A 17449-nucleotide genomic window follows, 5' to 3' on the forward strand; every position below is an offset into this window, starting at 1 on the left:
AGATTTTTCATTCTTGGTATTTAAGTTTAGGTGTTGCAATTGAGATTTATTCAGTTTTTTTGCCCACATATAATTAACAGTAAGACACTATGGCTTTAAAAATGCTAATATGTGCTATATCTGGAAAGATGAGAATAAGTTAGAGTGGTATATTCTTCATGGCCTCCAAAGAGAAGGATTGATATTCTAGAAAACAAGGAGGTAAGTATGTGAACTCATGGCAGAAATTTACAAATACTCCTTGCCCTGCAAGAATTTCAAACTTGGAAGAATATCCATAGTCTTCCCACTTAGTAATGTTGGAGAAAAATAGTAATCATGTTCATTGATGCTCTTCTAAACACTTTCCCTATATTAGCTCATTTAATCCTCATGAAATCCCCACAGGTTAATAATAATTGTATTATTATTATTTATATATTATTATATAATTGTTTACATTTTCATTATTATTGTTATATCCATTTTGGAGATAATGAAACTGAAGCACGGTTCTTTTTATATCTTGTTCATTAGCAGAGCTGGGAGTAAAGCCCAGGCACTCTGGCACATGACTCCAACTCTGTAACTACTAGGCTGTCTTTTTTCTTAGAAATGTTAGTGAATACAACTGCTATTAAAGCAACATTGACTTTCTGATCGTGCTGTATGCTTTGTAGAAGTGGTGATCTTTTTTACTGAAGCAAAGTTGATTTACAGTATTGTGTTAGTTTCAGGTGTACAGCAAAGTGATTGTTATACACACTTCTTTCAGATTATTTTCCATTATAAGATATTGAATGTAGTTCCCTATAATATACAGTGAACCTTTGTTTCATAGCAATTTCATGTATAGTAGTTTGTATCTCTTAATCCCATACTCCTAAATTATCCCTCCCTGCCTCCATTTCCACTCGGTAACCATAAATTTGTTTTCTATGTCTGAGTCTCTTCCTTGTTTTTTATATAGGTTCATTTGTATTATGTTTTAGATTCCACATGTAAGTGATATATTTGTCTTTCTCTGTCTGACTTCACTAAGTATAATATTCTCTAGGTCCATTTATGTGGCTACAAACGGCAACATTCCATTCTTTTTTATGGCAGAGTAGTATTCCACTGTATGTGTGTATGCATATATATATACACACACATACACACATACATGTGTATATGACATCTTCTTAAACCAGTTGCCTGTTGGTGGACATTTGGGTTATTTCCATGTCTTGGCTATTGTAAATTGTGCTGCTGTGAACATCGAGGCACATTTATCTTTTCAAATAAGAGTTTTCATCTTTTCCAGATATATGGCCAGGACTGGGATTGCTGGATCATATGGTAGCTCTATTTTTAGTTTTCTAAGGAACCTCCTTACTGTTCTCCATGGTGGCTGCACCAATTTACATTCCTACCAACAGTTTAGGAGAGTTCCCACTCCTCCTAATTTATTTTCTAGCATTTATTATTTCCAGATGTTTTGATGATGGCCATTCTGACTGGTACGAGGTGTTACCTCATTGTAGTTTTGATTTGTATTCCTCTAATAATTAGCAATGTTGAGCATCTTTTCATGTGTCTGTTGGCCACCTCTATATTGTCTTTGGAGACCCATCTATTTAAGTCTTCTCACCATTTTTTGTTTGTTTTTTTGATACTGAGTTATATATGCTGTTTATGTATTTTAGATATTAATCCTTGTCGATCACATCATTTGCAAATATTTTTTCCCACTATGTAGGTTGTCTTCGTTTTATTGATGGTTTCCTTTGCTGTGCAAAAGCTTTTAAGTTTGATTAGGTCTCATTTGCTTATTTTTGCTTTTATTTATTTTGCTTTAGGAGATTGTGCTAAGAAAACATATTGCTACAATTTATGTCTGAGGATGTTTTGCCTATGTTCTCGTCTAGGAGTTTTATGGTATTGTGTTTTGTATTTAGATCTTTAAAATATTTTGAGTTTATTTTTATATAGTGTGAAGGAGTGTTCCAATTTCATTGATTTACGTGTCCAGCTTTCCCAGCACCACTTGTTGAAGACACTGTCTTTTCTCCATTGTATATTCTTACCTCCTTTGTCATTGATTGTGGGTGTGTGGGCTTATTTCTGGGCTATTCTATTCCATTGATCTGTATATCTGTTTTTGTGCCAGTACCATGCTGTTTTGATTACAGTAGCTTTGTAGTCTAGTCAGAAGTCTGGGAGGGTTGTGCTTCCAGTTTCATTATTTTTCTTCAGTATTGCTTTGATAATTCTGGGTTTTTTGTGGTTTCACATAAATTTTAGGAATATTTGTTCTAGTTCTTTGAAAAATATCCTGGCTTTTTGATAGGGATCACATTAAATCTGTAGATTGCTTTGGGTAGTATGGTCATTTTAACAATATTAATTCTTCCTATGCAAGAGCATGGGATAGCTTTCCATGTCTTTAAATCATCTTCAGTTTCCCTGTAGTTTTCAGCCTAAAGGTCTTTCACCTCATAGGTTAAATTTATTCCTAGGTATTTTTTGACAAAATTTTAAATGGGATTTTTTTTTAACCTTCTCTTTCCGATATTTCATTGTTAGTGTAAAGAAATGCAACATATTTTTATATGTTAATCTTGTATCCTGCTACCTTGGTGAATTCATTTATTCTAACAGTTTCTGAGTGGAGACTTTAGGATTCTCTACATAGAGTATCATATCATCTGCAAATAGTTATAGTTTTACCTATTCCCTTCCAAGTTGGATGCCATTTATTTCTTGTCTGATTTCTGTGAACAGGACTTCCAATGCTGTGTTGAGTAGGAGTGAGAGTGAGCATCCTTGTCTTGATTCTGAGTCTAGCAGAAAGGCTTTTAGCTTTTCACCATTGAGTGTTAGCTGTGGGTTTGTCATAAATGGCTTTTACTATGTTGAGATACGAATTTTTCTCACAATCATCCCTCGTGGCAGTATCATTATTTCTCTTACTTTATAGATCAAGAAGACAAAGGACCAGAGAGGTTAAGTAATCTACTCCATATCACCCGGCATTAAGGTGGCAGAATAAAGGTATGAACCCATGCCGTCTGGCTTCAGAATGCAAGTACTTGGCCAATCAATTTTTTTTTGTAAAAGTGACTATAACTACAATTAACAGCAAAAGGATAAGCATTAAGCTGTAAAATAGGACATTAAAATCACAAAATATGGGGGAGGGGAATACACAAATGTAGATCTTTTATAATGTGTTTGAACTTGCATGACTATCAGTTTAAAGCAAGCAGACATAGTTACGGATGAACATACTTGAACTCCATGATAACCACAAATCAAATACAACAGATTCACAAAAACCAAAAAGAAAGGAACTCAAGCATACTACAAATGGAAAAACAAAAAGAAGACGAAATGAAGAACTACAAAACACCTGGAAAACAAGATTTATAATAGCAGTAAGTGTACATCTATCAATGGACTGGCCATTGGACTAAATCGTCTGAACAATGGACTAAATGCTCCAACCAAAAGACAGAGTTGGCAGATTGATGAAAAAAAACAAGAACTCACAATATGCTGCCTACGAAAGACTCACTTAAGGGCAAAAGAAACACCCAGAGTGAAAGTGAGGGGATGGAAAAAAGGTATTTCATACAAATGGAAACAGCAGGAAAGCAGGGATAGCAATATTCATATCAGACTCTTCCAGATCAAAAACTTGGCCAGATCATTTAGCATCTACTTTTTTAAAGATTCTATGCTCAGGTCTACACAAATGAATAAGAAACTCTTTTTGGCCCTAAGGGGCCAAAAGTCCACTTGGGTAATGAGAATAACTTTACAAGAAAGGAAAATCTAAGGGCTGTAAGTAAAGGAGTCTTCAAAGGAAAGGGTGATTACTTCCAGGTGGAGGAGAACGTAGGCTCAGTGAAGCAGGTAGACAATTACTGGAAAACAAGAGGTGAAGAAGTAGTGATTCAAAATGAAAGGGAGACTACAGCTTAAGGCACAGTTTGGTTTTTTTGGTCCTCTTTTCTTCTTTGTAATGTGGGCCTTTAGGCCAAAGTTTGTATTTTGTTTCGGTATTGAGTCCCATGATTTCTAGACCTTAACAGAGGGACCCATGGCTTCCAGTGCATCTCACTGATGCAATTAAGGAAGATAATGGGAGGGTCTGGTGAATAATCTTGCTCCAGACCTGGTAAAAAGTAGCTTTTGTTCTGTTTTCTACCTTGGCTTATATTAGAGAGCATCTGATGAGCATTCTAAAAAGATACCCATATCAGAGAAGGAAAGTAAAGAAATAATCCCTTTTAAAATTGCATCAAAAAAAAAATACTTAGGAATAAATCTGACTAAGGAAATTAAAGATGACTTAAAGGAATGGAAAGATAGCCCATGTTCTTGGATTGGAAGAATTAATATTGTTAAAATGGCCATACTACCCAAAGCAATCTAGAGATTTAATGTGATCCCTATCAGATTACTCAGGACATTTTTCACAGAACTGGAACAAATAATCCTAAAATTTATATGGAATCACAAAAGACCCAGAATTACCAAAGCAATACTGAAGAAAAGGAACAAAAGCTGGAGGAATAACCCTCAGACTTCAGACAATACTATAGAGCTACAGTAATTAAAATAACTTGGTGTTGGTGCAAAAACAGACCCATATAGATCAATGAAATAGAATAGAGAGCCTGGAAATAAACCAGTAAACTTTTGGTCAATTAATCTTTGACAAAGGAGGCAAGAACATACAATGGAGTAAAGACAATCTCTTCAGCAAATGGTATTGGGAAAACTAGACAGCAGCAAGTAAATCAATGAAGTTAGAACGCTCCCTAACACCATACACAAAAATAAACTCAAAATGGCTTAAAGACTTAAATACAAGACACTATAAACCTCCTAGAAGAAAACATAGGCAAAACATTCTCTGACATAAATCTTAGCAATGTTCTCCTAGGGCAGTATACCAAGGTGCTAGAAGTAAAAACAAAAATAAACAAATGGGACCTAGTTAAAACTTATAAGCTTTTGCACAGCACAGGAAACTATAAGCAAAATGAGAAGAAAACCTATGGACTGAGAGAAAATACTTGCAAATTATGAGACTAATAAGGCTTAATTTCCAGAATATACAAACAGCTCATACAACTTAGTAACAAAAAAAAAACCAAATCCAAAAATGGGCAGAAGACCTAAACAAGAAATTTTCCAATAAAGACATACAAATGGCCAATAGGCACATGAAAAAATGTTCAATATTGCTAACTATCAGACTCAGCCCGCACAGATCATCCGAGTGATGATGGTCTTCATGTCAAAGTAGGACTGACACTGCTCCAGGGGAATAATGCAGACTTCTCCCTCTTGCAAATCAAAACTACAATGAGGATTCACCTCACACCAGTCAGAATGGCCATCATTCAAAAGTCCACAAATGACAAACACTGGAGAGGGCGAGGAGAAAAGGGAGCCCTCCTACACTGTTGGTGGGTATGTAGTCTGGTGCAGCCGTTATGGAAAACAGTATGGAGATTCCTCAAAAGACTAAAAATAGACCTACCATATGATCCAGAAATCCCACTCCTGGGCATATATCCAGAGGGAACCTTAGTTCAGAAAGATACCTTCTCCCCAATGTTCGTAGCAGCACTATATACAATAGCCAAGACATGGAAACAACCTAAACGTCCATCAACAGATAACTGGATAAAGAAGTTGTGGTGTATTTATACAATGGAATACAACTCAGCCATAAAAAATGAATAAAATAATGCCATTTCCAGCAACATGAATGGACCTGAAGATTGTCATTCTAAGTGAAGTTAAGTCAGAAGGAGAAAGAAAAATACCATATGATATTTATATGTGGAATCTAAATTAAAAAACAAAAAACAAATGAACTTATTTACAAAACAGAAACAGACTCACAGACATAGAGAACAAACATGGTTACCAGGGAGGAAGGGAGTAGGAGGGGGTAAACTGGGAGTTCAAGATTTGCAAGTACTAACTATTATATATAAAATAGATAAATAACAAGTTCATACTGTATAACACAGGGACCTGTATTCAATATCTTGTAATAGCCTATGATGAAAATATATGTATGTTCATTATGACTGAAATATTGTGCTGTGCACCAGAAATTGATACAACATTGTAAACTGACTATACTTCAATAAAAATTAATTAATTAATAATAAATAAAAAGCTACCCAAAGTGCTGAATTCCCACCACTAAAGAAGTTGGCAGGACCTGGTCCCTATTTGGGATTATGATATAAACATTCCTATGTCTATGTTGGGTCTTCACTTCTCTTTCAAAGAATCTCTTCCCCTCCCATTAGCAATTATCAAGAGATGAAGAGGCAGTAGTTTTTAGTAGACCTCCAGATCATGTTGGCAACAGGGTGAAATGTATTCACATTAGTCATTGCTACTAGGATAGTGTAGTGGCCAAGCACTTGGATCCTGAAGCCAGACTGTCTGGGTTCATATCTGCATTCTGCCACGTTAATGCTGGGTGATATGGGGTAAATTACTTAACCTCTCTAGTCCTTTGTCTTCTTGATCTGTAAAGTAGGAAAAACGAGCATAATGACTGAGAATTAAATGAGTTATTAGACAGTATTTAGAAGAGGTCCTGGAATATAGTAAGCACCAACTGATAGATGTTAACATTCACATGTTGATATTCATTGAAGGCATATGCCAGACATCATATACAGCTGTGTTAAAAAATTGGGACTTTCACATATATTAACTTAATCTACATAACACCCTGCAAAACAGAATCAATACCATCTTACTCGGAAGAAAACTTTCTAGAGAGGTTAAGTAACTTCTCCAGGTCACACTGTTCTTACTGGCAGAGATGGGATCCAACCCAGATCTTCCAGGTTGCCAATCATGTGTCCTACGCCCAACACCGTGCTGCCTCCCAGAACACTTTTTTTTTTCTTTTTTTTTTTGGCGTGGGCTATCCAACCTAGGCCCCTTGCATGGAAGGCTAGGATTCCCCTACCACCGCCCGCCTCAGCTGGATGACTTGTGGCCAGTGGGGGCAGAAGGGAAGGTGACTCAATGAAACTTCAAGGGCACCATCTGCCTCCCTGTTTCCCATGACAACTGTCTAAAGAATCACCTCTGGGCCATTTCTGATCCTCTAATTTGCCCATTTTGAAATGGCCCATCTAAATGTCATTTTATATGCTGGGTTAGGGGCGATAACATTGTTGCATCTCTTCTCCGATTCTAAAATGTGGGGGCAGTTTGATCTTCTCCAAAGCAGTGAAACAACCAAGGTGCTTCAGAGCAGTGTAGTGTAGTAACTGCCTTCCCTACTCTGTTATAAGCTGCTTTGAGTGCTGGCCCCTTCTCCCCTGGGAGCCAGTCCAGGATAATACTGAATGAGTGTTTAAATAAAAATAAAAATGCTTCCCTGAATTGTTAAGTTAGCATGTTCTACGAACCATTGTGACTAGAAATCCTGATTCGAAAGGTCATGTGCAGTGACATTTGAAGACACACTAGCAATCAAGTGCAGGCCCAGACAACGCCAGTGTGATCAACTCCTGGAACACAGGTAGTTGTGTCACTCACCTGGGAGGCTGGGGTGTTGTGTGTACTTTAATGCCATCACCCCAGTGGTTGAATACGTCCTTGGTGTCTACCCCCCGCTTCCTTGGGCAGCCTGCGTGAAACCATGGGGACCGCAGGTGAGAGACCACCTGCTCTCGGAACACTGCTCCTCCTACCCGCTAAAATGGTGCCATGAGATGGACCAGAACAGTCGCTTTTCCTCCTGTTGCTGACCCCATGCAGGAGGTGAGAGAGCAGAAGGCAACCTGAGTGGGGGACGTGGAGGTAGATTGGGGGAGGTAGATTGGTCCTGGGTAAAGGAAAACACCTGGTGAATAATTAAACATTCGGTCACAAATGATTTTCAAAAAATGTTCCCAAAGGGCCACACATGAATAATAATGAGTTTAAGTGAACCCTATGAAGCCAGTGCTGAACTGAATCTCCTTGGTAACCAGAAAGCAACTTACCATGCACGAGTCGACTGTGCCAGACTCATAGCCCGCACAGATCATCCGGGTGGTGATGGTCTTCATGTCAAAGTAGGACTGACACTGCTCCAGGGGAATAATGCGGACTTCTCCCTCTTGCAGCTTAAAAGGCACTGGAGTTTTTAAAAAGAAGAAGTAAAATAAATGAGGCTAAAATAACCCAAAAATGAGGCTAGCCATATATGAAATGATTGTTTGCATCAGGAAAACCACATTCTTGACTTTAAAATGTCGTTTTAAAGACAAGGCTTGTTTGGAATCAGAATTTTCCAATTAGAAGTGCTGACGGCCATCATTTACTCAAAGCCCTTCATTTTGTTAATGAGAAAATTGAGGCACACAACTGCTTAGGTAACCTGGCTCGCACCTTTCCCCTTATGTGGCAACAAAACAATGGTTACTACAAAGAAAAGGTAGATAATTAAGGCGGAGCTCTGCCCCAGACTGGAGGCTTCCAGCTTAGTGACAGCTCAGCACGTAAGCCTGGTTCTGCTCAAGTTCAGAACACCTGTTCAGTCTAACGGGAAGGGCTGCCCCATCCTTGGCTTAAACGCTGTGTCTCACCACGTGCTACAGTAACCATCTTCTGAGGTAAGGACATTTTACCCTAGAGGATAAATCAGAAGAGATGTTGAGAGGGAAAAGCCATCCCTTAGGGTCAACAGAGAGAATATGTAACTTGCATCTCGCTCGAAAGTCCTCACAGAATAACAGTTGATTTCTCAAAGCAAGACAGAAGGAATCTCTTGTTGGTTAGCCATTCTACAAAATACACACTGCTCTCCTTTTAGTGATGGTGAAGCAATGTCTATGGACAGGGTATCTTGTTGGAAGAAAGAATCATGTTTAGAAAAATCAATGCAATGCAGACAGTGGGAGTTTCCCAAGTTGTCATCATTCCCAAGGGCCACGGGAGTAAGCCTGATGTAACTGGAGTGGCCAGTGCTTACCATTAAAGAAAATGTCTCCTTGATTAAATTCTTATGCTAAACTTCTAATAGGTCATGCAGAATGAGAGGGTCCTTTATGGGGGCTGAGAATAAACAGTACACCCATTTTTTAAATCTCTGTATGTTTTGTATTTTGAGATCATCAAGCTATTTAAATCAGTTTAAATAGGCAAATCAATTTAAACAGTCCTTCTTTCGAGAAGGACTTCCAGGTTGTGTTACAGATGGTGATAAGACCAAATCATAACAAAGAGCTGGAAATGTCACCATGCAGCTTGATTGCAGGAGCGGAACTACCTAACTGCTAGGTGGAGGCTCTGAGTGACTTTGCCTACAGTGGGTTTAAATCACTGATGGAGACACTGCAAGGCAGGGATGACTGACAGGTCTCTTCTTGCATGGCAGCTCCAAAACATTGGTAGCGGCTCCCTGGAGAAAGATTCTGAGGTATGGAGAAGGATTTTTGAGGTTGTATCTGGGCTTGGTAAGTTTAAGTGCATTAGGAAGGACTGACGTCCTAGGATTTGCACAGAAGGGAGGGTGATACATATGCTAAGTATGATAAGTGAAAATAGGAAATTATTGCCAAAGACTAGGAAGTACCCCAGTGTTTTCCAGTTACAAGCTGAAAGGCAATTGCTCCTAAGGATCCTGACTTACTTTTGTTGCCCATGTGTCCCCAGCCTGTGATATAGCAGTAAGTGTCAGGTTCTAATGACTGCTCCGGGCTGGGTAAGCAGACAGGTCTGACATAGCTTGTTTCACTGATGTCTTCGCTTAGCTCCACAATGCTGATGTCATAGTCCACCACTGCTCGACTATAGCGAGGGTGCAGGATGATGGTTTTCACGAGGCGCGTCTGCATGAACGTTGATGGGTGATCCAGATTATTGATGCCAAACACCACTTTCCAAACGGCAGCATTCTCTCTCCTAAAATGATAATTCAAGAGCTACTGGCATCTTAAACTCAGATTTCTGTTTTAAAATTTACATAGGATTTTAAAAAATATTTTATTGATATAAATAATGACTCTTTCCATGCTCATTTCCTATGTATTCATGTAAGAAGCCTTTATATAATGTCCTGAGCAGTTTGTAAATGTTGGATTATCGTGAAAAGCAAAGCTCGTTAATCTTGAATGGGGCTATTCTGGGAAATAAAACTTGTTCTGTTTGAAAGGGAGGTAGAGTAGTTGCTTCATCGAGTGGGAAAGATGATGAAAAGATGTGAAAAAGAGAAAGGTGACAAGAGGAAAAATGAAAAAGAATAAAAAGTCGAGGCTGAGAGATCCCTCCATGAAGGAGCAAATGTCTCAGAGAAATGTCAAGTTTTCAGGGAAGGCTTCTGAAAATTTTAAGCCAGAGGCTTAAAAAGGTCACCCACAGCTTCTAATGGGCAGTATCAGACTTCCTTGTTTTTGAACATTTGTCAGCAATAGTCTAGTCAATTCCACCTTAAGACACTTCCGCCATTTGACTTCCAGGACTCTCCACACCCCAGAATTTCCCTTCCTCTCTGCCGGGTCCTCCTCCTCTGCTCTCCGTGTCTGTACTGAAGTGCCCCAGGGCTCTGCCTTCAGCCTTCTCATTCTATACTCACCACCCTTTAAGATTTCACCTTAGTCCAGTGGTTTTAAATGCCAGCTGTAGCCCTGTAATTCCCAAACTACATCTCCAGCTCCAACCTTTCCCTTGAGCGGCAGACTTGAGCAGCCGATTATCCATTCAACACATTCGCTTGGATGTTTTCTGTTGGCTAAGACTTACCAGCACTTCCTCTGTATTTGGCAATGTTGTAAGCATTCAGAATTCATTCCACACATATTTAATATTTATAACCACTGGTTATGCAGTTGAATCATCTCTTATATCCAACATTAAAGGCGTCAGCAAGTCTTCGCTACTCCTCTTTCAAATAGATCTTGAACGTTGTTTCTCCCTCCTCCACCATGACAATCCTAATCTAAGCTACTCTCATCTCCCAAATGGTGGCCTGTCTTCTACTCCTAGCCCCATAACCCATTCTCCCTACAGTTGCAGAGTGAACTTTCTAAAAATAAAACTAGAATCAAATCTATTTTCCACTCATAATTTTCCGATGACTTTGAATCTTACTCGAGACAAACTGCAGACTCCTATCCATGGCCTTCAAGGCCCCACATGACCTGCCCCATTCAAACTGCAGGGACTTCCTATTTTTGGAGATGCCAAGGACATCTGCCACTCAGGGCTCTTCCCTTGCTGGTCTCTCAGCTCTCACTATGACTCCCTCTTTTACTCCTTTTTAGCCAGGTCCCAGCTCAAACATCACCTCCTCAAAGAGGTCGTCCTTGACTGCCCCTGTCTAGCCTTTACCCCCTCACTCTCTACTCTTGACCCTGCTTTAATTTTTGTCTCATAGCCCTCACTGATATCAATGACATTGATTTTTTTTTTGTCTACTTTCTGTCTTGCCCCCAGAATGTAAGTTCTGTAAAGCAAGAACTTGGCTGATATTCCCAGGACCAAGTACCTGGCATGCAGTGCATTCTCAGCAAGTATTTGTTTAATGATAGCTCAGTGAATGACATTTCAAAATGTTTATTAGTGGCCAACTCTAACCACCTAATATATACATATGTGTATATAGATATACATAGTGGAATACTACTTGGCCATAAAGAAGAATGAAACAGTGCCATTTGCAACAATATGGATGGAACTTGGAGGGTATTATGCTAAGCAAAATAAGTCAAAGAAAGACAAATACTGTATGATAGCATTTATATGTGGAATCTAAAAAATAAAGCAAACTAGTGAATATAACAAAAAAGAAACAGACTCACAGGTAAATTAGTAGTTACCAGTAGGGAGAGGAAAAGGGGAAGGGACAAGAAAGAAGTTGTGAATTAAGAGGTACAAACTACAATGTATAAAATAAATAAGTGACAAGGATATGCTGTTCAGCACAGGAAATATAGTCAATATTTTATAACTATAAGTGGAATATAACCTTTGAAAATTGTGATTCACTACATTTTATACCTGAAACTTATATAATATTGTACATCAACTATACCTTAATAAAAAGTTGATGTCATTATTTGAAAATCTATACATATATATCTCTACACATATAGAGGGAAATATATATATATATATATTTTTTTTTCTCTATGCCAAACGTGCTAGGGATTACAATACTAAGCAAGAAAGACACGATCCCTGCCTATACAAACTTCAGAACTGAGTGAGGATGAACGATTAAGGAGACGATGATAATCAAATGTAGGAAGTGCTATCTCATGAACATTATAGGATAACATTACAGAAGAATTATTTTTTATTAAATAAAGCCATCACTCAAAGAACATGCCTGTCTGCCTGCCTTCTCTCTCTCCCCTTCTTCCTCCCTCCCTCTCTTCCTCTCCTTGTTCCTTCAATTTTTTAGTCTAGAGGGATAAGTTCATGGCTCTCTGAGAAATTCAACATTCATGTGAGTTTCTATTGTTTAAGATATCTGAAATCAAGCAATTATTGATTTCAAATGACTACCTATTTAATAGTTTCTTCCCTTGAATCAAATCTACTAAATTTTGGTTACAACAAATACTCATCTAACTGGTTAAATCATAAGCAGTATGTCAAACAGTTGAATACTGCAAATGATCTGTAACAAAATGAAATAGTGTAAATTTCTATATTGCTAATAAAACTGCTAAATGCTGTTAACTTGTATCCAGTGATCTCTTGTGACACAAGCTACCATCCTTATGGCATTAATACACACACACACACACACACACACACACACACAAAAGGGTACACAGGAAATTCACATACTTTTTGGCTTCAGTGAAGAAATTGTTCTATTTTCCTTCTTGTTATGAGTATAAAGGGAAAAAATAAAGTCTCTTTAAATTTTTTTTCCCAAATCTGGCAAAGCCCAGGGAAAACAAGAATCCGTTGTTTGAAATGGGGGCATGAAGTGAAGAAGATGTGTATAACTGGTATATCTGTATGTTAAGCTTGTGCTAGAAAGAATGTGAGTCACCCATCTGGGTGGAGGAGAAAAGAGGAAAGAGGATTTAGGGCTACATGATGGCCTAGTAATCTGGTTTCAGTTCAAAAGTACCCAGAAGAAATGGAAAGATATCCCATGCTCGTGGATTAGAAGAATTAATATTGTTAAAATGGCCACAGTGCCCAAAGCAATCCAGATTTAATATGATCTCTATCAAATTACCCAGGATAATTTTCACAGAACTAGAACAAATAATCCGAAAATTTACATGGAACCACAAAAGATCCAGAATTGCCAAAGCAATACTGAAGAAAAAGAACAAAGCTGGAGGAATAACCCTCCCAGACTTCACACAATACTACAGAGCTACATTAATTAAAACAGCATGGTATCAGCATAAAAACAGATATATGGATCAATGGAACATAATAGAGGGCCCAAAAATAAACACACACACCTACGATCAATTAATCTCTGACAAAGGAGGTGAGAATATACAATGGAGTAAAGACAGTCCCTTCAGCAAGTGGTGTTGGGAAAGCTGGACAGCTGCATGTAAATCAATGAAGTTAGAACACTCTCACTCCATACACAAAAATAAACTCAAAATGGCTAAAGACTTAAATGTAAGACAAGACACTATAAACCTCCTAGAAGAAAACAAAGGCAAAATATTCTCTGACATAAATCTTAGCAATGTTCTCCTAGGGCAGTCTACCCAGGCAATAGAAATAAAAGCAAAAATAAACAAATAGGACCTAATTAAACATCTAATCTTTTGCACAGCAAAGGAAACTATAAACAAAATGAGAAGAAAACCTATGGACTGAGAGAAAATATTTGCAAATGATGAAAGTGACACAGTTTAATTCCAGAATATACAAACAGCTCATACAGCTTAATAAAAAAAAAAAAACCCCAATCCAGAAAATGGGCAAAAGACTTAAACAAGCAATCCTCCAATGAAGACATATAAATGGCCAATATGCACGTGAAAAAATGCTCAGTGTTGCTAACTATCAGAGAAATGCAAATCAAAACTACCATTAAGTATCACCTCACACCAGTCAGAATGGCCATCATTCAAAAGTCCACAAATGATAAATGCTGGAGAGGCTGTGGAGAAAAGGGAACCCTCCTACACTGCTGGTGGGAATGTAGTTGGGGGCAACCATTATGGAAAACAGTTTGAAGATTCCTCAAAAAGCTAAAAATAGACTTACTATATGATGTAGCAATCCCACTCCTGGGCATATATCCAGAGGGAACTCTAATTCAGAAAGATATATGTACCTCAATGTTCATAGCAGCACTATTTAACCAAACAACATAAATGTCCATCAACAGATGATTGAATAAATAAGTTGTGGTATATTTATACAATGGAATACTACTCAGCCATAAAAAGGAATAAAATAATGCCATTTGCAGCAACATGGATGGACCTGGAGATTGTAATACCAAGTGAAGTAAGCCAGACAAATAAAAATACTATATGATATCACTTATATGTGGAATCTAAAAAAAAAAAATGATACAAATGAACTTATTTACAAAACAGAAACACTCACAGACATAGGGAACAAACTTGGTTACCAGGGTGGGTAGAGGGTAGAAAGGGATAAATTGGGAGGTCAAGATATGCGGATACTAACTACTATATATAAAATAGATAAACAGCAATTTTCTACTGTATAGCACAGGGAACTATAATCAACATCCTGTAGTAACCTTAGTGAAAAAGAATATGAGAAGGATTATGTGTATGTATATGTATGACTGAAACATCATGCTGTACACCAGAAATTGACACAACACTATAAACTGACTGTACTTCAATTTAAAATAAAAAGTACCCAGTAGAAAGACACATAGGAACAAACTATGTTCATGTGGCCATTTTAGTGAAGAATTAAATTGGGCTACAAAGACAAAAAAGCCAAGAATAGCAGCTGAAAATCTTCAGCATACAGGGGATTTTTTTCCCCAGTGCTGTCAGACCTCAAAGCAGCAGCAAGGAGAACTGGCACAGCCTTAAAGAAGTTTGTGCGGAGATCCTCATGCTCTGAGAATGAGGAAGCAGCCAAGGTGAAGCCAACTGAAACTCCACCACCCACAATACAAGTGACCAAAGAAAATGTTAAGAGACCTTTTCCTCCCTTCATTCTTGCTCCAGAGGGTATTTCACTACAAGAAATTCACATTTAATTTGCTTCATGTTTATACTACTGTTTTAATAATGACTATACATTATAGACAGCATTGAAATAAGATGATTTCAGCTCCCAATTCTTCAATGATCACCTACTTAACACTTCAGATGCATTATGACATCCAGGCAGTTTATACAGAATTGCAGGCACAATGTCTCTGGACACAATAACCAGATTCAGTTTGCAATTTTCCACACTCAACTCTAGTTTAGACATGAATTTGCCACATTTTCACTTAATTCAGCTGGCCAGGTTTAGAGATTTTCTTCAATAAAAAAATTGAAAAAAATTAAATTATAAGGATATATTGTACAACACAGGGAATACAGCCAATATTTTATAACTATTAATGGAACATAACTTTTAAAAATGGTGAATCACTATATTGTACACCTGTAATATATAAGATTGTACATCAACTGTACTTCAGTAAAAAGGGATATAACTACTGATTAAAAAGAATGTTTTGAGAAAAGGATAGAATATGTCTAGAGACACTTTAGAGCAAGCTTAACAGAGATGGGAGAGTTTGAGTGCCAAATTCTGATTTACCATCACAAATGATTGCAGTAAGAAAATGAAGAATTAGCTAAAAAGTAAATCTGACCTTGAATCCCAGAACTTCAAAATACATAAGGATTCCAGAGCTTGAAACCAGAAAGTTTATCAAAGAGCAGTGGCATGAAACTGTAGCAAAAAGCCTTAGTCATAGTGAAAGCAGGGGTTTGTTTAAAAAGAAAAAAAAAAAAGCAGGAAAAATGAAAATGGCTTCTCAGCAAAATGTGTGGGAAGAACAAGAAAAGAGGAAAATTTCTATCAGTGTTAAATGATGTAGTATTAGTAGGTAACTAAGACAAAGAAGAACTATTTGAAATTTACTTCTAATTTCTCCACTCGAGAAGCATGATTTTCAGACAATATCCAGAAGACTCATCCTCCATGCGATGAAACTTATAAGGGCTTAATACACTGAAATGTTGAGTTGAGGTGTGGCCTAAGAAATGGGAGGAGTCAGTAAAAGATCACTGACCTTCTGTACATGAGTTAAAATGTCTAATTCTGAACAAATTATAGCTCTAACTACTAAAAGACCTGCAGATGTGATTACTAAGAAATGTCAAGAAGGATCTGGTTAGTCAGTTAACAAATCTTTATTGAGTGGCTGCTATATTCCATGCTGAAGGAAATGAAACTACAAAGGTGAGGAAGAAATAAAATCGACAAACCTCTGGCCAAACTCACAAAGAAGAAAAAAGAGAGAGCACAAATTAGCAAAATAAGAAAGGAAAAATGGAGAAATTACAACAAACAAAATAGAAATACAGAATATCATATGAGAATATTATGAAAAACTATATGGAACCAAACTGGATAACCTAGAGGAGATGGACAAGTTTCTGGAAACATACTGTCCACCAAAACTGAATCAAGAAGAATCTGAACGCTTGAACAATCCAATCACTAGAAAGGAAATAGAAATAGCAATTAAAAACCTCCCTACAAATAAAAGTCCAGGACCGGACGGCTTCACCGGGGAATTCTACCAAACATACAAAGAAGAACTCATACCAGTCCTTCTCAAACTCTTCCAGACGATTGAAAAGGAGGGAATACTCCCAAACTCATTCTATGAAGCCACCATCACCCTGATACCAAAACCAGGCAAAGACACCACAAAAAAAGAGAATTATAGGCCAATATCACTGATGAACATAGACGCCAAAATCCTCACCAAAATTTTAGCAAATAGAATCCAACAACACATAAAAAAGATTATACATCATGACCAAGTGGGGATCATCCCAGGGATACAAGGCTGGTTCAACATACGCAAATCAATCAATGTAATACATCACATCAACAAGAGAAAGGACAAAAACCACATGATCATCTCAATCGATGCAGAAAAAGCATTTGATAAAATTCAACACCCATTTATGATAAAAACTCTCGCCAAAGTGGGTATAGAGGGAACATATCTCAACATAATAAAAGCTATATATGACAAACCTACAGCCAACATAGTACTCAACGGTGAAAAACTCAAAAGCTTCCCACTAAAATCTGGGACAAGACAAGGATGCCCACTATCACCACTCCTATTCAACATAGTCCTGGAAGTCCTAGCCACAGCAGTCAGGCAAGAGAAAGAAATAAAAGGGATCCAAATTGGAAAAGAAGAGGTAAAAGTGTCATTATATGCTGATGACATGTTACTATACATAGAAAACCCTAAAAGGTCCACACAAAA

At 37.6% G+C, this 17449-nt stretch overlaps 1 protein-coding gene across 8 annotated transcripts in view; it reads right to left on the minus strand.

The window, feature by feature from the left end:
- CORIN (corin, serine peptidase) overlaps positions 1 to 17449 on the minus strand; it is a 222881-nt gene that overhangs the window by 2131 nt on the left and 203301 nt on the right. For all 8 annotated transcript variants that reach the window (XM_006185960.3, XM_032496984.1, XM_032496963.1 and 5 more), the window contains 2 exons: positions 9641 to 9912; positions 8010 to 8143 (listed from right to left, as the gene is read on the minus strand). In XM_006185960.3, the coding sequence (XP_006186022.3) occupies positions 8010 to 8143; positions 9641 to 9912 (406 nt within the window). The remainder of the gene's footprint in view (positions 1 to 8009; positions 8144 to 9640; positions 9913 to 17449) is intronic.

The sequence above is a fragment of the Camelus ferus genome, chromosome 2, assembly GCF_009834535.1.
Source record: "Camelus ferus isolate YT-003-E chromosome 2, BCGSAC_Cfer_1.0, whole genome shotgun sequence".
Lineage (NCBI taxonomy): Eukaryota > Metazoa > Chordata > Mammalia > Artiodactyla > Camelidae > Camelus > Camelus ferus.